Source organism: Canis lupus, chromosome X (assembly GCF_048164855.1).
Source record: "Canis lupus baileyi chromosome X, mCanLup2.hap1, whole genome shotgun sequence".
Lineage (NCBI taxonomy): Eukaryota > Metazoa > Chordata > Mammalia > Carnivora > Canidae > Canis > Canis lupus.
Genome location: NC_132876.1, coordinates 123,845,073 through 123,872,040, shown reverse-complemented (window position 1 = coordinate 123,872,040; position 26,968 = coordinate 123,845,073). Strand labels below are relative to the sequence as shown.

Sequence of the window (26,968 nt, the reverse complement as noted above, 5' to 3'; positions counted from 1 at the left end):
CCGGGAGACAGGAAGTCAACACATCGAGGGTGGGGTCCGGGAGGCCGGATCTCACCAGCCTCTGGGCTGCGGCCTCCACCGAGGCTCCTTCCTGCCGCCGCCAACCATGGGGAGCCGGTGGGGCCTCCTGTGCGTCACGATGCTGGGCTTTCTGATGCGCACACAAGGTGAGAGACGCTCAGGCCCCAGGGGGAGCCCCGTGGGTGCTGGGCTGGCGCTCTGGCCGCTTTGCAAAACTCCTTCCAGCGCAGCTTCCCCCGAATACACGACTGTGAGTTGCCAGACGGGAATGGCAGGGATGGGCATGTGGCTTCTGGGAAGGCACAGGGGACAGGAGTCCTGCCGGCCCCGGGGGACGGACCTGGACCCACCCGGTGCAGGCCGGCAGCGCCTGGAGGCAAGCCCCCGGCTCTGCTGTTTTGTTCTGCTTTGCAAACCCGGCCTGTCTTTCTGGGGGCTTGATCTCCGCGGGGAGGGGGCGATGGGTGTTTTCAATTCCCCTGAGGGGCGGTATTAGCTGTCACCGCCCGGCCGAGAGACACAGAGCGGGAGCACAGCTGGCTGGTGTGCGGGCGGCGCCCTCGGGGCTGGTTGGGCTTCGGGGTCGGGGCAGAGGGGAGAGCCTCTGCCCGATTGTGCAGCTTTCGGGTGAACGGCCCGCCCCTGGCCACAAATGGAAACATGTGAGTTGTTTACACCCAGGGCGGCGGCGAGGGCGGGGGGGGGGGGGCACACGGGCTGCCTCCGGATGCGGGGCTTCGGTGTGTCGGGGGCGAGGCTGGGGTGTGTAGGAACCAGAACACACCCATGGGTGCGGGATCGAGACCCCCCTCTCCACTCCGGGCATTTGAAGACCCCATTGCACGCATGGAAGGGTGGGCGGCAGGTGGCACGGGGTGTGTGGGGGGTGTCGGTTAGCCGGGGCGCCTCCCATTTATCTCGACCGACACACGTTCAGGGACGAGGCGTTGGTTGTCTCTGTCCCCGATGTGCTGTCGCGGGAGGCGCAGCGAGACACCACCGCTGCGGGCAGGGTCACCTGGGAGTCTCACCTGCGTGTGCACGTGCCGAAGGGCACGTGGGAGCCTCCGCAGGCGGGGTGATGCCAGGCCAGGTGTGCGGGCGCAGGGGCCACACAGGACAGCTCGCGTTTAGCGCAGCTGCAAACCCAGCGCCTCCCGCGGAAAGCGCATCCCAGAGTCTATTGTCGTGACCTCGTGGGGTCAACGGGAGGTGGAAGGTCCCCGCTTGGGACAAGTGCACCTGCACGGTGCAGGGAGAAGGGAGGGAAACGCCCTCAGGGGTCACACGGGTCCTCGGGCACCTGCGGGATCGGTTAGCAGAGAGCCCTTGAGCGTGGCGCGACGCTGACACGTCCGGCACACCACGCACGCCGCTGCTCGCCAAGCAGCCCGATGTCGCTGCCACGTGTGCCGCCGCCTTACAGATGCGTAAACTGAGGCCCGGCAGGGTTCCGTCCTCTGCCTGCGGTCCCAATGAGGAAGCCGAAGCGGAAGAGAAACTTGCCGAGGCCAGCTTGTGGGTTCGGTCTGTCAGGAAAAAAAGGAAATATTTCCACGTATCTAAGATATCTCTCCATCGTTCCGCCAGAGCGACGTTACCTTATAGACATGCTGTTGCTTTCCGTAACCCACGTTCCCGTGTTCCCATGCATCTTTTTCTCCTATTTTCCACGGATTGTGGCATTTATTCGTGTCGCCTGCTGCATGGAGCTGTGCAGGGCGTTTTGGTTTTGCTTCTGAGATGGTGATATGTGGAGGATGGGACACCTGCCCAAGGCCACCAGGACAGGCCACACTCTAAAGACAACCAAGAGTGTCTCTTGGTTTTTGCCTCTTTCCTCACGCCTCTGACTACGTTGGATGTAGCCAATGTAGGAGTGTGAAGGCCAAAGCCAGTTGGGTCACTGGAGCCTGTTTTGTCACCAGGCCCATCGGCAGGGCTGGATCTGCCCAGCTATGTAGGGCGGCGCTTCCCAATCCTTGCTGCAGAGTCATCTGGGAGGAGCTGGATTAAAGGCACCACGCAGGCCCTGCCCCTTGAGATGCTCATTGGGCATGTGGGTGGGACTCGGCATCTGCAGGTTCAGAAGCACCCAGAGTCACGCCGCGCAGCGTCAGGGCTCCCTGGAAGGGATGATGACTGAGCACTGGGCCATCTGGTTGACCCCTGGGTGGAGACTCATGGATATGTGGCACCAGGAGGCAGCTGTTTTGGGGTTTCCCGTTCAGTGAGGCATCATCAGCCTGCACGGCCAGGCCGGAAGTGACATCCCCTCCGGAGACATGTGACAGACCGCCATTGTCAACTAGGGGTGGCTTTGCTGCCAGGGGACCCTTGGCAGTATCTGGAGTCATGTGTGGTTGTCACAACTGTGAGTAGGGGGGCTGGTGTCCTCAATGGGTGCCGCCCGGTGTCTGCTGCACACATCACACAGTGATCCAGCCCCAAATGTTGCTAGTCCTCAGGCTGGGAAATCTGATGTTAGCTGTCTGCCTCTGTGTGTCTGTCTGACCTACCTACCTACCTAAATATTGCCTATCTAATATCTGTCCACCTCTACGTACATACATCTGTCTGTCTGTCAATCTACCATCTATCTGTCCACCCATCTATCCATCCATCTACTCATCTGTGATATCTATCCATGCACCACCATCCATCCATCATTTATCCATCCACCCACCCATCTATCCTCCCATCCATCCATCCATTCGTCTATCTGCCCACCCATCTATCCATCCATCCATGCATCTATCATATCTATCTATCCATCCATCCATCCATCCATCCATTTATCCATCCATCATATCTATCCATGCACCACCCATCCATCCATCATTTATCTATCCACCCACCCATCTATCCTCCCATCCATCCGTCTATCCATCCATCTATCCATCTATCATCTATGTATCCATCCATCCTTTCACCTATCCATCATCCATCCACCCACCCATCCATCCATCCATCCATCCATCCATCCATCCATCCACTCACCTATCATATCTATCCATGCACTCACCCATCCATCCATCATTTTTTCATCCATCCATCCATCCATCCATCCATCCATCCATCCATCCATCCATTTATCCATCCATCATATCTATCCATGCACTCACCCATCCACCCATCGTTTTTCCATCCATCCATCCACTCACCTATCATATCTATCCATGCACCACCCATCCATCCATCATTTATCCATTCACCCACCCATCTATCCTCCCATCCATCCATCCATTCATCTAGTCATCCATCATGCATCTATGCATTCACTCACTCATCCATACATCCATACAACCAACAACTCATCTCCCTCTCTCTCTCTCTCTCATCATTATCATCATCATCAATCTACAGAATCAGATATATTTTAAGGAACTGTCCCACAGGACTGTGTAGTTGGCAGGTCCGAAACCTCCAGGGCAGGCTACAAGCTCAGCTAGGATGCAACCCTGCCGTGTTGAGTCTGAGTCCCTTCTTCTCCGGGATACCTCACTCCATTTAAGGCCTTCAGCAGATGAGAGAAGGCCCACCCACATTACGGAGGCGGATGTGATTTCCTGGCACGTGACCACAGATGATAACACCTGCGCGGTGACATCTACACTAGTGTTTGACCAAACATCCAGGCACCATTGCCCGGCCACGTCCACACAAAATATGAACCATCCAGAATGTTTTCATATATCCACTTCTACTGCCCGAGATACCCACGCTGCTGGATTTCCAGAGGGTTCCATGGTCTTTCTGCCCGTTCTCAGCACCCGGGCTCCCACAGCTGTGTTCGCAGAAATATCGCTGTGTTTGTTTCTGTTGCAGGACTGGGGTGGATCCAGGGCTGTTTAATCATGTTGCGTCCCTACTTTCCCTGTGACCTTGAGCTGCGCCCTTGAAGGGGGCGCCTCGGTGGTGAGCGCAGCTGCTGTAGAAACGGCCACGTTCTTGAGAACAGAGGGGGACAGGGGATCCCTGGGTGGTTCAGCGGTTGATCGCCTGCCTTTGGCCCAGGGCGTGATCCTGGAGTCCCGGGATCGAGTCCCACGTCGGGCTCCGGGCATGGAGCCTGCTTCTCCCTCCTCCTGTGTCTCTGCCTCTCCCTCTTTCTGTGTCTCTCATAAATTAATTAATTAATTAATTAATAATAAATCTTTAAAAAAGAGAGAGAACAGGGTGCATTGCGTGCAAAGCGTTGTCCTCTCGTGCCGTGAGCGTGCAGACGGCTTTCCCGGGCGACCCTGGGGCAAACCGTTCTCAAGAGTTTTCAAAACGTTTTCTTCCGATGGTGTTTTGTTTTTATCCTGGTGCATCGCCGTGAAATATGACCTGGACAGAGTGCCGATCCTCTGGGGAGGTAGATGGGAAACTTTGCTGGGTGGCGGGAGTCAGGAATGCTGGGGGATGGGGTCCAGATGCAGAGTCCCCGGTCCCAGTGCCTGGTTCTGGGGCCCCATCTTGGGTGCTTTCCTACCTTCCCAGGGGGACCTTCTCTGTCGGTAATTCGGGGAGCCCCTGCCTCTTACCCAGAGGACTTCAGAAGCACGTGGGGAGCATCTAGAGCCCCCACCCTAGATGACATCAATGGGCCTCTCTAGTTTTTCACGCTCGGGGTGGATATGAGGCCAGATGCATCGTGTTCAGGGGTGTCTGGGGAAACAGCAGGGTCCCATATGTGCATACAAGTCACCAAAAGGGGGTGGGTTTCCTTCTGCAAGTGAACAGAGCTGTGTGTGCTCAAGACCCATGACCATCCCTTGGAGTTTCCTGGACTTACTGACAGGGCTGCTCCCAAGGTGGCCCCAGTGGCATCGACTTGGAATATTTGCACGCTGCATGCCCGGGGGCCCCCATGGCCGGTGCACAGCGGCCTGCCCTCCTACTTCTGAGAAGAAGCAGCCTGAGGCTCTTCTTCGGCTCTTATCTTCTTCAGTGGGTCCTGGGGGGTTCGGCCCACTGGACAGAGCAGGGAGGAAGCATGTCTTTCCTATTTGGATGGTGGACTTGCAAAGTGGGGTCCCCAGGCCAGCAGCAACCGCAACACCCCCTGGGAGCTGCTGAGCAATGCAGCCTCGGCCTCGCCCAGACTTGCCGATCCGATCCGGAATCTGCACGGGAGCAGATGACGGCTGAATCACACTCCCGCGAGGGTCTGAGAGCCACACAGGCAGAAGGTCAGAGGTTGAGGAACAGCCCTGGTGTGCACGCAGCTCTCCATGCACAAAATCTTTCCCTTCCGCCGAGCCCTGGGGTGGGGTGAGCGCCTCCGCTCCATCCCACCAGAATGTCCCTCCCACGGGCTTTCGTCCAAAGGGCACCTGGGGACGCTGGGAACGGGGACAGCTGGTTGGCCTTGCACGGAGAGGCTCAGCTGTGCTCAGCTGCAGGGCACGCCGGACGGGGTGGGGCTCCAGGGGCGGCCTGAGCCGCGGGGTCACCTGCTCGGCTCCACGGAGCAGCCGCCGGGCCGCCCCTGGGCAGTGTCCCTCATGGCATCCCCGCTCGTTCGTGCACTGAAGTGCCCTGACTCACAACCCGGCCGTCTTGCGTAACCCTTGCTCCCGGTGCACACGGAAACCTCGTGAGCGCCCCAGAGACTCATGCACATGCGCTGAGCTGTTCCCGCGGCCGTGCACCCACACCCGCCTGGGCCTTGAATAAAGAAAGAAAACCTTATATGAAGAAATATGAATAAATAAATAAATGCCTGGAAAAGCATTTCTTTTATTTCCTGCGGGGGACACGGATACAGGGATGTGGGCTCGAATCACAGCCTCTCAGAGCCCGTCTGCACTCCCGTGTGGGTGACGGGCCACCCTGCGGACGCGGTCCACCCTCTTTAAAGTCCACGGCGTCGCGTGATACTCATGCTGTGCTTGCTGGTGTTTTTTCGGCCTTTTGCTCACGGCTTGCCTGGGGCCCATTCTCTCCCTTAGATCCGAGCGGGCGGTCCTTCAGCGCTTGCAGGGGATGCTCGGGCGGGCGCTTGTGTGCTGTGCGTGGCGGCCGCGGCCAGGCGGGCAAGTGGTGGGGACGCGCTGCTGCGAAGCCACGGCGTCCGCGCGGTGTCCTTATTATTCCAACAACAGTCCTGCGGTCTGCATGTTGCCGTTTGTCGTGTCAGCTCAAGGGTGTGTGTAGAAGCTGAGAGACCCCGGAGTCACACGTGCAGTGGGGATCAGACGGGAGGGTCCGATCAGGGGTCAAACTGGGCTGGTGTTCCCGGTCTGGTACTTGGAGACGACAAAGTTCCTGCAAATGCTACTCAAAGACCCCAGAATAGCTTTTTCTAAAAAAAAACACACACACACACACACAAAATGGGGAATGGGGAGCAGGGGACTGTTGTGCATAATGGTGACCTCAGCCTCCCCAGCAGCACGAACTGCACCGTAAGCCCCCCGACCCCGGGATGTCAGCGGGATCGCCAGCCTCACGACCCCGGCACACAGGATGCTGCTTCCTCCTGGGGTCACAAATCCGAGACATGTGGCTTTGATTAAACGTCCCCGAGCTCGCTAAGCGGAGAGCCGATCACAAACACATCTTGGGACATGCGGCCCCACCTCCTGGGCTCCACGGTGGAAAATCGGAAAATCGTGGCCACGGGAGCGAAGGCCTGGTGAGCAGGCTGAGCCCCCGGAGCAACATCGGGAGCCTGCGACACCTCCCGGCCCAGCTAGGACCCGAAATGCATGGTGACCCCTGCCGCGGGGCTGGGGGGGTGGCTGCAGCCCCTCGGGAGAGCACAGGGCATGCCCGCTGGGTCCCTCCGGGCCTGGAGGACCGGAGTGTGCTGCACACAAGTGCCTGACGCTGTGTCGCCAGCTGATGCAGGAGGCCCCTGGGGACAATGCCCTGCACACCTGAGTCCGGCCCGCAGGGCAAGACCTAGGGTGCAGCTCTGGCTGCCTGGTCACCGGCCCTCATCCCTGTGTCCCAGGGCTTCACCCGGTGCTGCTGAGAAAGGAGGGGGCGTGGAGCGTGGGGGGTGGCGACGCGGGGACAGGCACGTGAAGGCATGGGTGTCACGGCCGGCTGTCCCGCGCAGATAACATGCAGAGGCGTTGGCTGATCTGGGACGCCGGGCGTGGTCGGAGCTGGTTGGAGCAGTTTAGTGGGTGCGGGTGTGCTTTCGGGGGGGCTGGGGGGTGTCTGGAGCTTCGGGGGCAAGGCACCCCCAGCACAGCAGGGCGATGGTTATTAGTCAACCTGCAGGGCCTCCCCCTGGAGAGGGGTGCTTGCACAGCGGAGCGCACAGGGGGCCAGCAGACCCCCCTCCCATGGCCACCTGGCCCTGTGCGCCCCCCGCCCCCCAAGTCCCCCAGAAACCAGCTCCTGGTCTGGCACCTGCACCTGGTGCCCCGTGGGCGACCCTCCCTCCCCGACCCACTCAGTGGGATTGATTCCATCAGGGGAAGGGCAGAGGGCACGCAGCCGAACGAACATTCTGGAAATGGATGGAGCTGGTGGTTGCTGGCGCTCGGGAGCGCTTCAAATGGCCAGATGCTAGCCCAAGGAAGCTGCTTTATTATTTCTTTTTTAAAAATAAGATTTTATTTATTTATTCATGAGACACCCAGAGAGAGAGGCAGAGAATCAGGCAGAGGGAGAAGCAGGCTCCACGCAGGGAGCCCCACATGAGACTCGATCCCGGGACCCTGGGGTCACGCCCTGAGCCCAAGGCAGATGCTCAACCTCTGAGCCACCCCCAGGCGCCCCTCAAGGAAGCGGTTTAAAAAGAAAAAAATGATGGAAACGTCTTCTGATGTTCCCTCGATGACGCTGGATGCGGCCGAAGGTGGAAAGGCCTGCAGGAAGGAGTGTCCATGGGCTGCAGACAAACTTGGGGCGGCCGGGGCCGCTCTCAGCTCATCCTAAACATTTTCTGGTTCTTATTATTTTTTTTAATGTTTTGTTTTGTTTCAGACAAAATGCACTTGCTCGTGGGTCACCAGGTTAACTCTTCCAGAGGGAGCAGGTCAGGGAGTGCGGGTAAAGAAAGCACCAGGTGGTGCAAGCGGCTGCAGCAGGGAGGCCTGAGATTGCAGAGCAGGGGAACCACCACCCCCGGGGGAGCCCGCCCCGCCCCCCGGGGCCCAGGGAAGGCTTTGTCGCAGGGCCCTGTTTGCAAAGCAAAAGTAATAACCCGCTGCCTGGGGCTCAGCTCTTGGGGAGCTTTGGGGTCGCGGTGAAATAGGAGCTTTGGGGTTGGGGTGAAACACGGGGAAACAGCCGGTTCTGAGCCTCGTTTCTGAGCCTCGTCGACTTGGGGCTTCGCAGCAGCCGGAGCAGCAGGTATACAGCCGCCTTCTCGGGGGCCGCCTCTGCAGAAGGGCTGCAAGGCCCTGTGTGTGGATTTTGTGGGTTTTCGTGTGCGTCCGCCTGACTGCTCTTGTCTGCCGTTCAGCCCCATTAAACATGTTACTTTCTCTCCTTTGGGTGTTTTGTTCTCAAAACAGTGCATCGGTCATTCACCTCCTCCTCCAGGAAGGCCTCCATATGTGCTTGCACAGGACGTGCCCTTGCCGGTGGCATGCATTGTGGTCCTTGAGGCATCCCGCCCCTGCCTTGAGGGGTGCTCACGCGCCTGTCCCCCTGAAAGAGCTGGGCACGGAGGGCTTGCGGGGTTCATTGGCACATGCCCAGCACCCAGCAGTGTCTGCAAACGGCACACGTCCAGCAAACAGGGGGACAGCAGGACCCTCTGACCCTGCGCTGAGCTCTCGCGGGGGGTTGAGCTTTGCACCAAGGCTCCTGTCTGGCTGAGCGGGGACACGGGGCAAAGAGGGAGCAGCCAGGAGCCAGCACCCCTGACGCTTCACGTCCCAGCGACTTACCCACTGTCCCCTCCACAGGTCAACGTGACTTTGACTTGGCCGACGCTCTGGATGACCCTGGTAAGTGGCCGTGTTTCCCGGGGGCTTTGCTTCTGCAGAAGCTCCGGGGTTGCTTTGGGGTCTGGGGCGCCTCCCTCGCCAGCGGGGTCTCGGGCCACGTCCACGCTCAGGCTGCACCCGTGGACGCTCACACACGTTTGTTGAATGGATAAGCACATAAGCATCGTTGAGGAGGCAGGAAGTAGGTCCCTAAGCTCGTGTCCACCTCTCCTACCTCTGCTCACCAGAAACAGGGCCGCTTTCCTGGCCTGCATAGTACCAGGTGGGCTCCCACCTGTTGTGCATGGTCTTGGCTAAGTTAGCCTCTCTGCAGGTGTGCAGAGTCTCTCTCCATCGCCTCCAGAAAGGCTGGGCTCTAACTTACGTGCTAATGAGCCGAGCTGAACCTCTGGCTAAATTCCTCCCCCCGCCCCGTAACTTTGCCCAGCTCCTGGGGAAGACTGGTAGCTATAGATCGTAACCGTGTCCCGTTTTCCCCCCTACCTACGCAATGGGATGTGTGTTCAAAACACGAAATAGGGGACTTGGAATCTACACCTTGTATTAGAGTGTTGATGGTTCCTTCTGTGACTTTTGGACACGTTGTCAATGATTTATTGAATTCGTTTTCTCTTTGTTGTTTCACAGAACCCACCAAGAAGCCAAGCTCAGGTGAGTGATGAGGCAGCTGGCGAGAAGGGAGCGAGCGCCCTGGAGCTGGTGCTGCTCAAAGCGTGTGCGAGGCTGTTCACAGGGGCGTTGAGTGTGCAAAGGGGCTGCAGATGTTCACGGCAAACCCTACTCACCGGGAAAATGCAAAACCTAGTCACGGAGAGACATTAGCGCGTCCCTAGCAGGATGGCTAGAACCAAAATATACAGAATAACAAGAGTCGGTCTGGGTGTGGAGAAATCAGAGCCCCGGTACATTTGTTCATAGGAATGGGCACTGGTGTAGCCACTGTGGAGAACCCTCTGGCAGCAAATCAAATAGCAAAGCAAAACAAAAACAAACAAACAGAAAACCCCAAAAAGTTTTTCTGTATGATCCAGCAATACCACTCCCAGGTATATAGCAGAAACACTGGAAAACAGGGAGTCCAGCAAACGTGGAGATTCACGTGTACAGCAGCAGGATTCACAACAGCAAAAAGGTGATGACAGTCCTAATGTCCATCAACGGAGAGATGGAATGGATGCATGCGTGAGTGCCTGGATGAATGGGGAGGGCACATGCTGGCTGGCTAGATAGGTAGATGGATGGATAGATGGATGGATGGATGGATGGATGGATGGATGGATGGATGGGTCGATGGATGGATGGGTGGATAGATGAATGGATCGATGGATGGATGAGTGGATAGATGGATGGATGGATGGATGGATGGATGGATGGATGGATCGATGGATGGGTGGGTGGATGGGTGGATGGATGGATGGATGGGTCGATGGATGGATGGGTGGATAGATGAATGGATCGATGGATGGATGGATCGATGGATGAGTGGATAGATGGATGGATGGATGGATGGATGGATGGATGGATGGATAGATGGGTGGATGGATGGATGGATGGGTGGATGGATGGGTGGATGGGTGGATGGATGGGTGGATGGGTGGATGGATGGATGGATGGATAGATGGGTGGATGGATGGATGGATGGGTGGATGGATGGGTGGATGGATGGGTGGATGGGTGGATGGATGGGTAGATAGATGGATCGATGGATGGATGGGTGGATGGATGGATGGATGGATGGATGGATGGATGGATGGATGGGTGGATGGGTGGATGGATGGATGGATGGATGGATGGGTGGATAGATGGGTGGATGGATGGATGGATGGATGGATGGATGGGTGGATGGGTGGATGGATGGATGGATCGATGGATGGATGGATGGATGGGTGGATGGGTGGATGGATGGGTGGATGGGTGGGTGGATAGATGGGTGGATGGATCGATGCATGGATCGATGGATGGATGGGTGGATGGGTGGATGGATGGGTGGATGGGTGGGTGGATGGATGGGTGGATGGATGGGTGGATGTGGATGGATGGGTGGATGGGTGGATGGATGGGTGGATGGGTGGATGGTTGGATGGATGGGTGGATAGATGGATCGATGGATGGATGGATGGGTGGATGGATGGATGGATCGATGGATGGATGGGTGGATGGGTGGATGGATGGGTGGATGGATGGGTGGATGGATCGGTGGATGGATCGGTGGATGGATGGATGGATGGATGGGTGGATGTGTGGATGGATGGATGGATCGATGGATGGATGGATGGATGGGTGGATGGGTGGATGGATGGGTGGATGGGTGGGTGGATAGATGGGTGGATGGATCGATGCATGGATCGATGGATGGATGGGTGGATGGGTGGATGGCTGAATGGTACACATATATTTATATTCCGTAGCATGTAATGATATATAGTACATACATAGCACAGAGATAATATATATTACATATAGCATTTGTTGCATTTACATAAGTTAATATAAATTGTATATAAAATATTTGCATTATATATAATAAAATCTAATATTTAGTTGTATATAATGTGTCCTGTAAGACATATCAAGAAATAATAAACTAGTAATGCACAAATATGAACAATGTTGTTAAGATAGAAGAGAGACACACCAGAGCATGCTCAGTGACAAAGCATCGGCATCGATTTAAACGGAGGCGCCTGGCGAAATCTCCGCCTTTTTAAAAAATTAGAATCATCGAAAAAAAAATTAGGATTATGGTTTTTAGTCGCAAGCTGGTCTTCTAGTTCAGCGGGCACCTGCCTGCCTCCCGGGGCCTCTGCGCCCTGTGGCCTGAAAGCTAGCTTCCAGGAGAGAGTGTGCGAGTGTGCGCGTGCAGGTGAAGTGCACACCTGTGCTTTTCTGTGGATGGTCCATCTACAGGCCCCGGGATGGGCCGCGAGTCCACGGCCACCTGTGCCCGCCTGGGCAGCGAATGGGACTAAAACAGGAACTGTGTAGTGGGGGTGTGGACATGCTCTCTTTATAGGGTGGTGGTCGCAGAAGGCACTTGGTCCCCTAAGAACGCTGTGTCGTGTTCCCCGCAGACCTGTACCCAAAGCCGAGACCCCCGTACCAGCCCCAGCCCCAGCCCGGGATGCCGGACCACGGTGGAGGTAGGTGTCCCCAGCCCTCGGCCTCCTTGCACGCGGAGCCTGCCTTGTCTTCATGGGGTGTCGGGTGGGTTCACCGAGCTAGGAACGGCCAGGTATGCAGGACACCGAGTCACCATCCTGAGCAGCAGTACCCACCGCGGGGAACGGACATCACTCATTTTATTTCCACTTGCTCCGAGCGCCGCAGGTGATGCGCTCCTGGTGGATTTTTATTTATTTATTTATTATTTATTTATTTTCTGCCTGTGATGGATTTTTTAATTAGGCTGCGAGCGAGCTCCTTTCTCGCTTGTTTGCAGCTTTCCAAATCATGTCCCGTTCCTAAAAGCCTCCCCTGTGCACGCTGTGCGTGATTGCAGGTCACCTACTCTGCGTGTCTCCTTGGCGTCAAAAACCTGCATGATGCTGTTCCCATAGATTAATAATAATAATAATAATAATAATAATAATAATAAGTAAGAGCTGATCTGGACGGATGAGGTCAGTAGAGCCCTTTGCAATCCAACAGCGCCAAAGCCCTAGAAGCTGACCAGGTAGGGTGGCGGGGGCTGGCCTGAGCCACGGGCTTTGGGAAGCGTTGGTGGAAGCCTGTGCGCTGCGCCCTGAATTCCGTGGCTGGCCCGTGGCCGAGACACTCCGTGACCTCCTTAAAACGGCCTTGCTGTTTCCCCCCAGGGATCTACCCGAGGCCCAGGCCGCCCCCGCCCCCGCGCCCGCAGCCCGGCATTTCTGACGGCGGAGGAGGTAAGCGCGTGTGGACGCAGCGTGAGCGTTGGGGAAATGCCGAAGATTCTCGGATAGCCGGAGGCTCTTTGACAAGCGGTCCAGTGCAACGTCGGGGGGGGGGGATTGGAGGACCTACCCCTGAGTCCCCCCGTCAGGGAGCACGTCCTCAACCGGTTTGCTGGGATGCGCCAAACAGCCCCTGCGCCCTCCCCGAATCCCTGCCCTTTGGGATGCGGTGTCCTCCCCAAATCCCTGCGCCTGGGATGCGGAGTCCTCCCCAAATCCCTGCGCCTGGGATGCGGAGTCCTCCCCAAATCCCTGCGCCTGGGATGCGGTGTCCTCCTCAAATTCTTGCCCCTGCGATGCGGAGTCCTCCCCAAATCCCTGCACCTGGGATGCGGAGTCCTCCTCAAATTCTTGCCCCTGGGATGCGGAGTCCTCCCCAAATCCCTGCACCTGGGATGCGGAGTCCTCCTCAAATCCCTGCGCCTGGGATGCGGTGTCCTCCCCAAATCCCTGCGCCCGGGATGCGGTGTCCTCCTCAAATCCCTGCACCTGGGATGCGGTGTCCTCCTCAAATTCTTGCCCCTGCGATGCGGTGTCCTCCTCAAATTCTTGCCCCTGGGATGCGGAGTCCTCCCCAAATCCCTGTACCTGGGATGCGGAGTCCTCCTCAAATTCTTGCCCCTGGGATGCGGAGTCCTCCCCAAATCCCTGCACCTGGCATGTGGAGTCCTCCTCAAATCCCTGCGCCTGGGATGCAGTGTCCTCCTCAAATTCTTGCTCCTGCGATGCGGTGTCCTCCCCAAATCCCTGCACCTGGGATGCGGTGTCCTCCCCAAATCCGTGCCCGTGGGATGCGGTGTCCTCCCCGAATCCCTGCCCATGGGATGCAGTGTCCTCCCGGAATCCCTGTGCCCGAGATGCGGTGTCCTCCCCAAATCCCTACCCGTGGCATGCGGTGTCCTCCAAGATGTTAATGGGGGGTCACGGCTCATAGATGTTTCCAGACACCCCCCTTTACCCAAAACCCATGAGCTATGTTACAAGCGCTCCAGCGCCCCGAGACTCACCCTCTGGGAGACGCCGCCACGTGCTTCCTCTCCACGAGGCCTGGCGTGGCCCCAAACGTGCGCGCGTAGCTCTTAGGACCCCGGAGCATCCGTCTGCATAAGAACGCCCGTGTGCCCAAACCCGGAGACCCGTCCTGCCCTCGAATGAGCGGCGTCAGGAGCACGTGCGCTTAGGTCCCGGCGCCCTGGCGAGCTGGAAAGGGTCCGGGGGCTACAGAGCGCGCCGCACAGGCCTCAGGGACGGTCTCTGCTCCACCCCACAGGGTACTTTGGCAACACCGACCCGCATGACGGCCGCTACCCGCCCAGGCCCAAGCCGCCCGCAGGTACGTGCACGGTCTCTCTCACCTGAGTGCGGAGGTGAGAAGGGAAGGTGGGGTGTGCAGGGCATCTGCCTCTAGCGTGGCGTCGGTGGGCTTGTGCGCACCTGTGCGCTTGGGAAGGTTGCATCGTGGGCGCAACCAGCCACGGGGCAGAGTGCACTTACATGTGGACACGTGTGTGAGCGTGTCTGTGTGTGTACTTGCACGCGCACTTACCTTCAGGTGCTCTGCACACACCTGTGCAGGTGCCTTTCTGCGTGCGCTCCTGTCCATAGCATCCTGTGCACAGCGCCACGTGTGCAGGACTTTACAGGTACGGCTCCCCACTGCTGCGGGGGTGCGTGTGCGAGCCCTCCTTTACACACGCGCACGTCCACGCGTCTTCACTTAGGCCTGTCGTCCTCACAGAGTGTGTACATATTCCCGTCTCTAGAGTCACGTGTGCATCCTTTTATTCATATTCACATCAACACCTGCATTTGCACAGGTCTCCATCTGTATGTATGTACACCTTCGTGTGCGTCTGTATGAGCACGGTCATATACACACGTGTCTGTGTATCGTTACTTAGGTGCATATCCCTTATGTATATGCACGTATCTCTCTATTGTTATATGCACGTAGATGCCCCTTTACAGATATTCACATAAACACCTTAATGTACACGTGTACATCTTCACTTAGGTATAGGCCCTTTGTATATGTACTTATTTACACACTTACGCATGCGTCCCTTTATATATGTGCCTAGAGACACCTTTATATATTCATGTCTCACGACATCTTTACTTATGTACGTGTACCTTTATATACACTTATATGAGCACTTTTATCTACATAGTGTCTGCATGTCTTTACTTGGACATATATCCCTTATAGATGTATGTTCATATTGATATATTTTTTATATTTACATATATATCCCTTTATACATATATTTATATATCTTTATGTTCATGTATAGATCCCTTTATATGTTCACGTAAACACCTTTATATACAAATGTCTCTATATATCTTTATATACGTATGCACTTATTTCTATGTGTGTCTATTTGCATATACACTTTGATAAATATGCAGGTATAGATATTCATTTGTGTGTGTCTATATATATATCTTGATATAGGTATTACGTACCTTTATGTATACATAAGTGTTTATATGTAGTGCATATATACACCTGTATATGTGTGTTTATATATATCTTTGTTTATATATTTTATATACATACACACCTCTGAATATGTATATATACTTATATTTGCACGTTTATATACATATACTTCTGTAATAATGCCTGTGTATACCTTCGTATATGTATGTATACATATATCTTTATATGTGTGTATATATACATTTATATATGTACATATATAGTTTTAAATATGTATGTATATAGTTTAACTATATACATTTTTATATGTATATCTATATATTTATGTCTATATGCATTTTTATGGAGATTTAGTTTTATATGTATACTACACTTTCATATATGTATATTTATATATGTACTTTTATTACATATTTATTATATATTATATATTTTATCATATATTATATATTCATTATATTTTTATTATATATTCATTATATATTACATATTCATTATATATTATTTATTAATTATATGTTCATTATATCTTTTATATATTTAACTTTTATTATATTTTATCATATATTATATATTCATTATATTTTATCATATATTATATATTCATTATATTTTTTCATATATTATATATTCATTATATTTTATTATATATTCATTATATTATATATTCATTATATTTTTATCATATATCATATATTCATTATATATTCATTATATCTTTATTATATATTCAACTTTTATTATATATTCATTATATATTATATATTCATCATATTTTTATCATATTATATATTCACTATGTTTTTATCATATATTATATAATCATTATATTTTATTATATATTAATTATATATTACATATTCATTATATATATTCATTATATATTATATATTCATTATCTATTCATTATATCTTTATTATATATTCCACTTTTATTATATATTTATTATATTATATATTCATCATATTTTATCATATATTATATATTCATTATGTTTTTATCATATATTATATATTCATTATATTTTATTATATATTAATTATATATTACATATTCATTATATATTCATTATATATTATATATTCATTATATGTTCATTATATCTTTATTATATATTCGATATATATTCATTGCATATTTATATTAATTCTATATATTTATTACATATTTATTCTGTATAATATATTTATTATAGTCATTTATTATATATATTCATTATATACACTCAGTATATATATTTATTATATATTCATTTTATATATATACACATATACCTTTTTTGTGGATATGTGCACATATACCTATGGGTGTATAGATGTATCTTTACACACACACACATCCAGGTGTATATAAACCTTTCATGTGACGCTCTCTCCACCCCTGGCACGTGAACACCTGCACAGAATTTCTCATAGGTCAGGAAGGGCACGGGCCCTACGGGGCACACCCGTGCACAGCCCTGGGCTCCAGGCTGTAAGGCATGAGGCTTTGTGTGCAGTAGGCGAGGCTTCTCCCGTGCTTGCTTGTGGGATGTCCTTCCAGAGAGGTGAGGACTCGTCCCCGACCGCGTGCCAGATGGCACCTCGGTCATGTGGACAGGCTGGGTGCACACGCTGCTCTTTCCTGCGGAGTTTCGCGCCGTGAACAAAGAGCGTTGTCTCTAAGGTTCTCGCTAGAATGCTCGAACGTCAGTACCAATGCCGGGCTTTTCATCAAGAACGTTCATGCTGGGGTTCGCCTTCCCGGTTTTCCCGGCTCATAAACGTGCTTCCGGGTTGGGGTGTCCGGTCCGGCTCACATCTCTCTGCAGGAGGAGGATGCACCTGCACTAATAGGAGCCGCCAGGGTACCTGTGAGCTCTGGGAAGGCCCCGAGCTTTCCCCGGGGGATCTCTTTTCCTCCCAGCACGCCGTGACCTCAGCCGGGCAGCCCTGGATGTGCCCTGGTGGCCCTTGCTCTTGGCACTGTGTGGGGCTCCCTTTGGGGTGAGTCCTGGACACGGCTTTAGGGCCATCACCCACGATGGAAGCCTGTGCATCCCCGACCTGTGCCTTCTCTCCCGCAGGAGGCGGTGGCGGCTACTACCCCGGCAACGACGGCTACGGCGGCACTCACGGTATGGCCAGCATCCCGGGCCGGAGGGCGGCGGGTGGGCAGGCAGTACGCGGGGACTCCCGCGTGGGGCCCGGGCACGGCCTCTCTCTGGGCGCTGGGCATTGGCGCTCTCTCTGCTGGCGGCTGGGGCTCGCAGCCCTCTCTGCGCAGCTGTGTGGCTTGGCGGTGGCCCTCCGTCCAGGTGCCTGGCCACTGCCCGCACACCTGTGTCCAGGTAGCGGGAAATGGAGCGGCAGGTACCAGCACTGAGCATGTGGACATCGGCCAAGGAACCGGGGGGCCTTTGTCAGGCGGCCGACCTCCCGCCAACAGAAAGCACTCGGGGTGCCCGACTCTGCCAAGAACGAACAGAAATGTCCAAATGTCCGCAGGAGTGACGCGTGCAGTCGTTGTCTGGCCGGGGCTTTCTCGCCATCGAACCAGCAGACCTTGAGTCCCTCAGACCCTCTCTGCTCCCGTAAGGGAAGATTGAGAACACGACGTCATCGCTGTGGAAACGAAATGATACCGATTTTTTTTCCCACAGAGATACAATTGACACACAAGATTGTATTCGTTCTACGTGTGCAACATGATTCGGTAACTGATCACAGATCTAAGTCTAGGGAATGTCCATCAGCCACACAGAGTTACAAATTCTATTTTTTTTTTGCATCCATTGACGCACATAGTTACAAATTCTATTTTTTTTGCATCCATTGGCGCACCGTAGTTGCAAATCCTATTTTTTGCATCCATTGGCGCACATAGTTACAAATTCTTTTTTTTTTTTGCATCAATTGGTGCACCATAGTTGCAAATCCTATTTTTTGCATCCATTGGCACACATAGTTACAAATTCTTTTTCTTTTTTTGCATCCATTGGCACACCATAGTTGCAAATCCTATTTTTTGCATCCTTTGGTGCACACAGTTACAAATTCTTTTTTTGCATCCTTTGGCGCACGTAGTTTCAAATTTTATTTTCTTCATTGTTTTATTTTATTTATTGATTTGACAGAAAGAGAGAGCGTGAGCAGAGGGAGGGGAGACTGAAGTATATTCTCTGCTGAGCACAGAGCCCACCCAGGACTCGATTCCAGGACCCTGGGATCATGACCTGAGCCAACAGCAGATGCTCAACCCACTGAACAACCCAGGCGCTCCACAAATTTTATTTTTTTTATCGTGAAATGACAACCTTGAAGAATGTATTCCCTTAGAAACTTTTTTTTTCCTTAGAAACTTTTAAACACAGGATATAGGATTGTTCATTAGGGTCCCCAGGGCTTATTATTAATCTTATGACTGCACTTTTGCCTCTTTGGCTCCCGTTCGCCCATCAATCAATTTATACATGGATTTCCAGGCATTATTTTCCTTTTGTTTGCCATCTTTTAAGGGATTGGAGCATCCTTAGTGAATTGAGTGACTGTCTTTTTGGTCGAAACTAATATTTCGACAGTGCTTTTGCAAGGCGTGTGGTCCTTTTAGACACGTGGTCCTTCCCATGAATCTTCCTAACCTGTGAAGCGTAAATCATTATTTCACACCTGTTTGTACAAAGTAAAGGAGAAGCATGGTGCTCCTGCACTCTGCTTTAGGGGGCAGACAGACGTCCACCACCCTATAGATGGTCCCGTCCCCATAACGCTGTCCCTACAAGATGCACAAGCCTGTATGGGACCCGGGACGTGTCAAAGGTCCCAGGTGAGCCCGATGAAGAGCTGCCTGGTTGAAAGTGAATGTGCCGACGTGATGCTCCATCATGGTCCTTCCATAGAAATTACAGGACAAGTTTTTTGGGATATTTTTACAAGCAGCCACTCGGAGTGTTGTGGGGTCAGATGACGCCCTCACATCCCCCAGGCCAGGGAGGTGTCCTGATCGGGGGTGTGTTTACTCTGCACACACCTCTGACGATTCTCCCTCCGTGAGCATCTTTTCCAGAGCTTTCATTTCCATCTTTGCCGGATTTGTAAGCGGGAGAGAAATGCCTCACCCCGCAGTGTTCCCTGGGAACCCTAAGGATGCCTACATCGCCTCCTGCACCCCGGAAATGAGGATGCTGATCACACGCCACCATTTCTTGGGGACCTGTCTCCCCCGAGTGCAGAGAGCACACCCGTCAGGATGATCACTCACCCTCGGGGCAAAGCGTCTGCAAAATGCGCCGAGGAGTGCGGCGGGAGCCGAGGTCCAGCCCGCGGGATGGATGCTCAGGGATTCTGTGTCTGGACCGCTGTCCTGTGGCACCGAGCTGCTCACACGAGCCCCGAGGATCCGGTGCATGCAGCCGGTGACCGCGTCACCCGCGGCTCCCTGGGGGTGGCAAAATGCGAGTGGCGCGTCCCTTCCTCGTGCACAAGGGGCACCAGTCCTAAGAGGTGATGACCTCATCGTAGTGACCTCATTTTACCTCCATTCTCAACCTTGGAATCTTTAAAGACCCCCCACCTGCAAGCGGCGTCCGGCTCCGAGGTCCTGGGAGGCTCGGCCTTCAACATGTGAATTCCGGGGAGGCGCCGGGCTCACTCATCCCTAACCCCCACCACCCCCACCATCCACTTGGAAGACGCGGCTCATCATGTCGCCCACCGGGGTTTCGCGAGCACCCACAAAAACTCTTCCGCTCCCAAGCTAACAAAATCGGCATCAAGCATTTCGTTGGTCTTCTCATGTCTTTGCTGAGAGGTTGGCCTCCGGGTCCAGGAAGAAGGTGCCCCGAATCTTTGTTTCCCGGGCCAGGATGAGTCTAGGCTGTGCCAGGGTGGGCTGGCAGTGGCGGGCCCCAGGGCCAAGGCAAAGCCCGCTCCCCAGGGGCGGGGGGAGCCTTCCGTGGGCCCCGTCCCATGCGCTGCCGAGGCCGTCAGGGCCGCTGTGTATCCTGCAGGCTGCCCTCTGCCTGAGTCGCCTTGTGCTCAGGGGCCACGCCGGGTGACCGTGCCCCTGCCCTTGGACCGGCCCGGTGGCCTGCAGGCGTCTGCAGCCTCTGGCCGCCTCTCGCTTCAGGTGTGCTGGCTTTCTGAGCGCTGCCACCGACGCTTCTGGAGCATTCTCTTCCGTTTCACGTATCTTTCTGTCCTGCAGGAGGCGGGCGCCCTAGACCCAAGACTTACGGGAATACCTATGGTAAAGGAGTTCTTTATGGCGAGCCGTGTGGGGAGCAGCTGTCCTCGGGGGGCACTAACACCCTGTCTGGGGCTGGCGGGAAGCTTGTCCTTTTGTCCCCCCTGCGTGGAAACTAACTCACCAGCTGGGCCTAATTTGCATCCTCACCGGTCGGCAACGTTGCTTTGCACGCAGTGAAGCCCTACTTTCTTGCAAGGAAGTAAGCCCTGCTTACAGTTGATAACGTGTGTGTGTACATGCATGTGTGTGCGCGTTAGTGTTCACCTGTGCATGTGTGAGAGTGTGTGCCAGTATGCATGCATGTGTGCATGCATTCGAGCACAGTTAGGGGTGTATGTGTGCATGTGTACGCCTGGGCGCGTGTGTGCATGCGTGTGCATCTGGCTGCACACACATGTAAATGTGCTAATGCACATGGGCATGTTTCACATGTGTGCCTGTGTGCACATGTGTGTGCACGCACGTGGATTTGCACATGCAAGCCTGTATGTATCCGTGTGTGCACTGTGTATGTGTGTGTGCAGACGGATGTGTGCATGTATATGTGTGTGTGGCTTGTACGCATGCCTGCATGTGTATTAGCATGCGCTCTGTGTGTGTGGAGGTAGGCATATGTATGGAGGTGTGCACGAATGCATCTGTCCATGTGTGCACATGCGAGTTGTGCTCATGCACCAGAGTAGAGATATGAACACTGTAGATGTATGAACACATGTGGAGGTGTGCATGAGTGTGTGCTCATGCACACATTTGGAGGTGTGCACACGTGTAGAGGTATGCACACATGTGGAGGTGTCCATGAGTGTGTGCTCGTGCACACATGTGGATGAATGGATCTATGTGTGCACATGTGCATATCGGTATTTTCATGCACATGTGCATGGACACTACTGTGTGTGCTCTTATACACATGTAGAGGTATGAACACATGTATAGGTATGAACACGTGTGGAGGTGTGCGTGTGTGCTCATGCACACATGTGGAGGCATGAACACATGTAGAGGTACGATGCACACGTGTGTAGGTAGGTGTGCACGAGGGTGTGTTCGTGCATGTTGCACACATACATGTGCATGTGTATATCCCTTGACCCCATGTGATGAAAGCTGCATTGCCCTGTCCCTTGCCCCCTTGCCCTCGTCGCCACCCCTGTCCCGGGGCTGAGTGTGCAGCCCGCCTCGGCCGAGTGTGCGTCCCAGGGCCAGGTAAGCGCCCTGCAAACAGAGACGCCCGTCCGCGGGGCCGCGAGCTGCCCAGCATGTCCGCAGCGCCTGGCGGGGGACGCTTGCTCCATACACCCATGACCGTGTGCCTCTCTCCTTGCAGGCGGAGATGGACACTCGACTTACGGCAACCCCCAAGGTAGTGCGTGGGCGCCGCACCCCATCTTTAATAAAAACACGCTCTTGCACAGCGCCGTGGGCGGGCCGGCGTGGGCGTGACGCACTGTCACAACTCACGGTCTTTCCTGGAGCAGCGGCTCTTCTTAGGTTTGGCAGGAAGCTGCTGAGCACAGCCGTGTGCCTCCCTGGCGTGCTCAGCTTCCCGGGGGCGCACAGAGGGAGGGAGGACTGTGGATCTTGGGCCGCAGGACCCCTCATGGCTCTGAGGGTCTGGTGGGGCGCGTGGGCCTGTCCCGGGGACACCGATGGCTCCCCTTCCCTTGACGCGCACCAACGGGGAGCCGAGAAGGAGATCCGTGCCCCTGCCATGGGCTGGACCCAGCCTGGTACCAGACGCGGGTGGTTCCCGTCCACGGAAGCGAGGCCTTCCCCTTTCTGGGAAATGCGGATTTTTGTCGCACAAGGGAAAACCAAAGCTTTGCCTGCAAGGCGTCAAGCAGGGCTGCGTGCGCGCGTCCAGAGCTTGGAGGGCGGGCCTAGCAGGCTACATTTGGGTTGAAAACGTATTTTTTGCTCAAGAACACATTGCCCCTTGGAAAAAGGTACAAATGCATCCAATTCCACAAATACCTGAGACACCAATCAAGTGCCTCTTATTTGCACTTTTCGTCCTTGAGTGTCCTGAACGGGTAAGACGGGCTTAATACTCCCCACACCGGGTAGAAACAGAATCCCTTCCTCTGGCTCCTTGTTCTGATTTTTTTTTTTTTTTTTTTTTTTTACTCTTTTTTCCCCTGGGGTTGCAGGTCGGGAGGGGCGTGGAGGTGAGATTGTTCACGGTTTAGGATGACCGGCTCTGTGGCGGGCCACGCGCTTTCTGACACCCTGTTGCCTTCCCCCGCAGGCAACACGGTAGCGAAGATCGTGTCTCCCATCGTGTCGGTGCTGGTGGTGACGCTGGTGGGCGCGGCGGCCGGTTACTGCCAGCGCAACAGGAGGAGAAACTGTTTCACGCCAAACGGCAAGTCTCAGGGTCTCTGAAAATACTCTGGGGTGCCCGTCACTGGGCTGGCTTATTTCTGGGTACGCCCCAGAGACCCACTTTGCCTTGGGAAGTGTTTTTTTTTTTTTTTTTTTTGCTGGGACTTTCGATACACGGGAATGTGAGAGAACCACACACAGGTGCTCCTCCTTGTATTTGCATTTTTTTAAAAAAATATTTATTCATTTATTCATGAGAGACAGAGAAAGAAGCAGAGGGAGAAGCAGGCTCCATGCAGGGAGCCCGACATGGGAGTCAATCCCGGGTCCCCAGGATCAGGCGCTGGGCCGAAGGCCGGTGCCAAAGCTCTGAGCCCCCCAGAGATCCCTGTATTTGCATTTTTTTAAATAAATTTTTATTTATGATAGTCACAGAGAGAGAAAGAGAGGCAGAGACACAGGCAGAGAGAAGCAGGCCCCATGCACCGGGAGCCCGACGTGGGAATCGATCCCGGGTCTCCAGGATCGCGCCCTGGGCCAAAGGCAGGCGCCAAACCGCTGCGCCACCCAGGGATTCCCTGTATTTGCATTTTTAAGCAGCTTTTTGGTTTAGCTGCCAAGAACTCACTTACAGGGACACCTGCTAAGCAAGCCCCCAGCGGGGCCGACACCATTTCGATTCGTCATAGGGGACCCGGAACATGTCTGGGTGGAGCGTGCGATTTTCTGTTCCTCTCCAAAGAGAAAAATATAGAGGCCCCAAGTTGTAAGCCTTACTGTTCAATTCGTAGGCTATGCACAGACCCCTCGGAAATGGGGGCGCGGGGACAGGGCGCTGTGGCTTTCTGGTTTGGGCTTTCTTTGGGGGAGGTGCAGGCTCCTGGGTTTGAAGACTCCTGCCCGGTTGGCCATCTGTGGGGTGCAGAGGTGTTGGGGCCCTGGGGACCTGAATGCAGGGAGAGTCCAGAGACTGCATGGGCGGGGGGCTCTATTGCACAAAGGAGGTGAGGGTGCGTTGAGGGGTGGTCCTCACAGCAAGCACCCACGTCTGACTCCATCTGGGGTTTGCTGGGTGCATCACTCACACCCATCCTGTGTCCCTAAGGAAACCTGCAGGAAACCTGTTGCAGGTGAGGGTGTTAAAAATCCCAAAACCTGCCCAGGGCCTCCCTCTGCTGGCAGATGGGCGTTACTGACCAAATCCGGGCACCCGTGAGTTCAGGTCTACACCACATCCTGCCTCTGGAAAGCTTAGGGGGAAACCGAGTCTCTGCAACAGCCCTTGCATTGGGGGGAAACTGAGTCTCTGCAAAACACCTGGCATGGCTGGCGGCTGGGGGGAAACTGAGTCTCTGAAAAACCCCTGGCATGGCTGGTGGCTTGGGGGGGAGCCGAGTCTCTGCAAAACCCCTTGCACTGGGGGGAAACCGAGTCTTTGAAAAACCCCTTGCAATGGGGGGAAACTGAGTCTTTGCAAAACCCCTTGCACTGGGGGGGAAACCAAGTCTTTGAAAAACCCCTTGCAATGGGGGGAAACCGAGTCTTTGAAAAACCCCTGGGGTTGGGGGGAAACCGAGTCTTTGAAAAACCCCTCGCATTGGAGGCAAACCGAATCTCTGCAAAACCCCTTGCACTGGGGGGAAACCGAGTCTTTGCAAAACCCCTGGCATTGGGGGGAAACCGAGTCTCTGCAAAACCCCTGGCATGGCTGGTGGCTTGCATGGTCGTGGCAGATCCACGGAGCATGCATTAGGATTCCTCCTTCATCAGGGCCACGCAGGCATTTCAGAACCCACGAGTGTAGACTTGAATCTTGCACTTTTAGGGGAGGGTTGTCCACCTGAATTTTGCCCCCAATGCCTCACCTTCCATGACTCTTTTTCTGCAGCAGGTGGAGATGATTTTTGCTTTGTTTCTTTTTATTTATTTATTTATTTATTTATTTATTTATTTATTTATTTATATTTGCTTTGTTTCTTTTTAAATGTGGGGTCGTGCCCTCCCCATTTCTGGAGACTAGATAAACATGCCATCGGGGTCTCCAGTTAGTTATTCTTTCTTCTTTTTCAAGATTTCATTTATCAGAGAGACTGTGCACCAGCAGGGGGAGGGACAGACTCCCCACTGAGCAGGAACCCCCCCCCCCATGAGGGGCTCCATTTCAGGGCCTGGAGACCATGACCTGAGCTGGAGGCAGCCGCTTAAACAACTGAGCCACCCAGGCCCCGGCGCTAGCTGTCCTTCAGGGGGCAGCCCCGCCGAGAAGCTGCCCCACGTCGCGCGCACATGCCTGTGGGGCCGGGGCCCCTTACGGGTGACCGGCCTGTGTCCCTGACAGCGGACTATTAAAAACTCCCACCTCAGGGAGGTCAACGGAACCGCAACCATAGAAGCGGTTGGTGCAGATATTACCTGGTGAGCACAAAAGTAGAGTCGGTGAATTCAGGACCGATGTTCCAAGCCCTGGGGAAAAAAACAACAATACAAGGGAAAGCGTGAGAAAGGAGAATCTTGGTTGAACGTCCATCCAGAGAGCGTTATTTCGGTTTTTTTGTGTTGCCCGTGACATCGGGTTGGTCCTGTTCCGTTTCCAGAACCAGCGCACGTCTGAGGGCTTCGGGCCGCCTCGGGAGAAGCTCGGCGTGGACGGGGACTGCGTTGGCCGCTGCTGTGACAGTCCCTTTGGTGGTTGAGGTCACCTGTCGCCCTAGAGAATCTCCTGTGGGTGCAGCCGAGACTCCGCGCAGAGCGTCCCTGGTGCACCGGGACACCTGAGCGCGCGTCGGGCCGTGCCACGATGACGGCTGCGTCTGTCCGGGGCTCCCGTGGCCACGCCGCACACATCTGCACGGTGTCCTGGGTCCCTGACACTACCTCTTGGTGCACATCGCCTGCAGGGCGCATGGCGGGGAAGGGGTGGCCCAGGGGATAGGGGTTCGCGGGGTTCCCAGCAAGCTCTACAGGGGTGATGGGAGGGGGGCCTGACCCAGAGAGCTCGCACCCGTGGGTCGGGCTGATGTGGAATGCAGGATTCCCGCCACCCAGGGCCCGCGTGGACCCGTGCACCATCCCGTGTCCATTGCACACACACGGAGTCCGCGTTTCGGGATTGTGCGCACATTCCCGCTCCTGTCCAAGCCATCCTGGGGGCCGGGGCGGGAGGTGGGGGGTGGGGAGCGGCCTGAGGATGCTGTATCTTTTCCCGTGAAACCATATAATTTCGGTATTTCTGGACCCATCGGGGACGACGACTGCGATCCGCGCCTCTTCATTCTGTTAGTTTTCGCTCCACGTGCTGTAGGTCATTGTGCTGTGGGCACCGCCATCCTTAGTTGATACTTTAAATATAGAAAACCTTTTCTAAGTTTATACCTTTTTTTTTTGTAACCTTAGTAGTAGGAAACTTTAAATGCTCAAGCATCTAAAATGCATATACTACCCATTTGCTTCTATTTTAGGAATATTTTAGGGGAAAGGAGAAAGGGTCGTTTGGGTTTATCTGTATAATTTCATCCCACTTAGGTAAATGCTTGTAGAGGTTTTGGACTTTGCCCGAAATATCGGGATAGAGACAATCATTGACGTCTGGAACTCACCGAGAGAACCCAGGAAAGTCCTAAATACGCATATTTTGCACTCAGCATGATGGATTGGGAGCTCCGGCTCCAAAGAGCAGGTGCCCAAAGCAGAATGCCCCGTAATAGAGCTTCGCAAGGAGAAAAAGGAACTCACAGCTCATAGTGTCGACGTAGGGTTGCTCATCCGGGGACTCAGGCCTCAAGTGAGTGGTTTTAAGACGGCGGCAGTGGTTCCCACGGGGAGAGGAAGGTCCCACGGTGCCTCTTGACTGTCACAAGAGATGCATGGCCGGTGCACACTTTGTGCATGTGTGTTCCGGTGTGAGCTCCTTTCAACTGTGGTTAGAAGTGGGTGTGAATGTGTGCACGTGCACGTGTGTGGACGCGCGTGCGGACACACACTCCCACACGTTCACATACACACCTACATGCATTACGAAACACACACATCCTTCTGGTTGGCTTATTTGTTTGTTTCCCTGTAACTCTCATAAATACATCTTCGTCACAGCCAATAAATGTCAAGGGAAAAAGAA

At 53.8% G+C, this 26,968-nt stretch overlaps 1 protein-coding gene across 2 annotated transcripts; it reads left to right on the top strand.

Moving 5' to 3' along the window:
• LOC140628695 (glycoprotein Xg-like) lies at nt 1-26,968 on the top strand. Of its 2 annotated transcripts, XM_072818124.1 has the most exons (11): nt 75-167; nt 8,883-8,924; nt 9,552-9,575; nt 11,996-12,064; nt 12,740-12,808; nt 14,127-14,189; nt 17,369-17,419; nt 20,488-20,529; nt 21,857-21,892; nt 22,778-22,894; nt 25,449-26,968. In XM_072818124.1, exons 1-11 carry the CDS (start codon nt 107-109, stop codon nt 25,463-25,465), a joined length of 591 nt encoding a protein of 196 aa, XP_072674225.1. In that variant the 5' UTR covers nt 75-106; the 3' UTR covers nt 25,466-26,968. The 2 variants fall into 2 exon arrangements, with proteins under 2 accessions (XP_072674226.1, XP_072674225.1); XM_072818125.1 differs by lacking the exon at nt 20,488-20,529 and having other exon boundaries at nt 1-167.

What these genes read in the sequence shown, in the direction of transcription:
- LOC140628695 (XM_072818124.1), top strand. Translation starts at nt 107, where the DNA reads ATGGGGAGCCGGTGGGGCCTCCTGTGCGTCACGATGCTGGGCTTTCTG. An exon ending in CAGGCCCAAGCCGCCCGCAG is followed by an intron (nt 14,190 to 17,368) that starts GTACGTGCACGG and finishes TCTCTCCCGCAG; the next exon opens with GAGGCGGTGGCGGCTACTAC. An exon ending in GACTTACGGGAATACCTATG is followed by an intron (nt 20,530 to 21,856) that starts GTAAAGGAGTTC and finishes CTCTCCTTGCAG; the next exon opens with GCGGAGATGGACACTCGACT.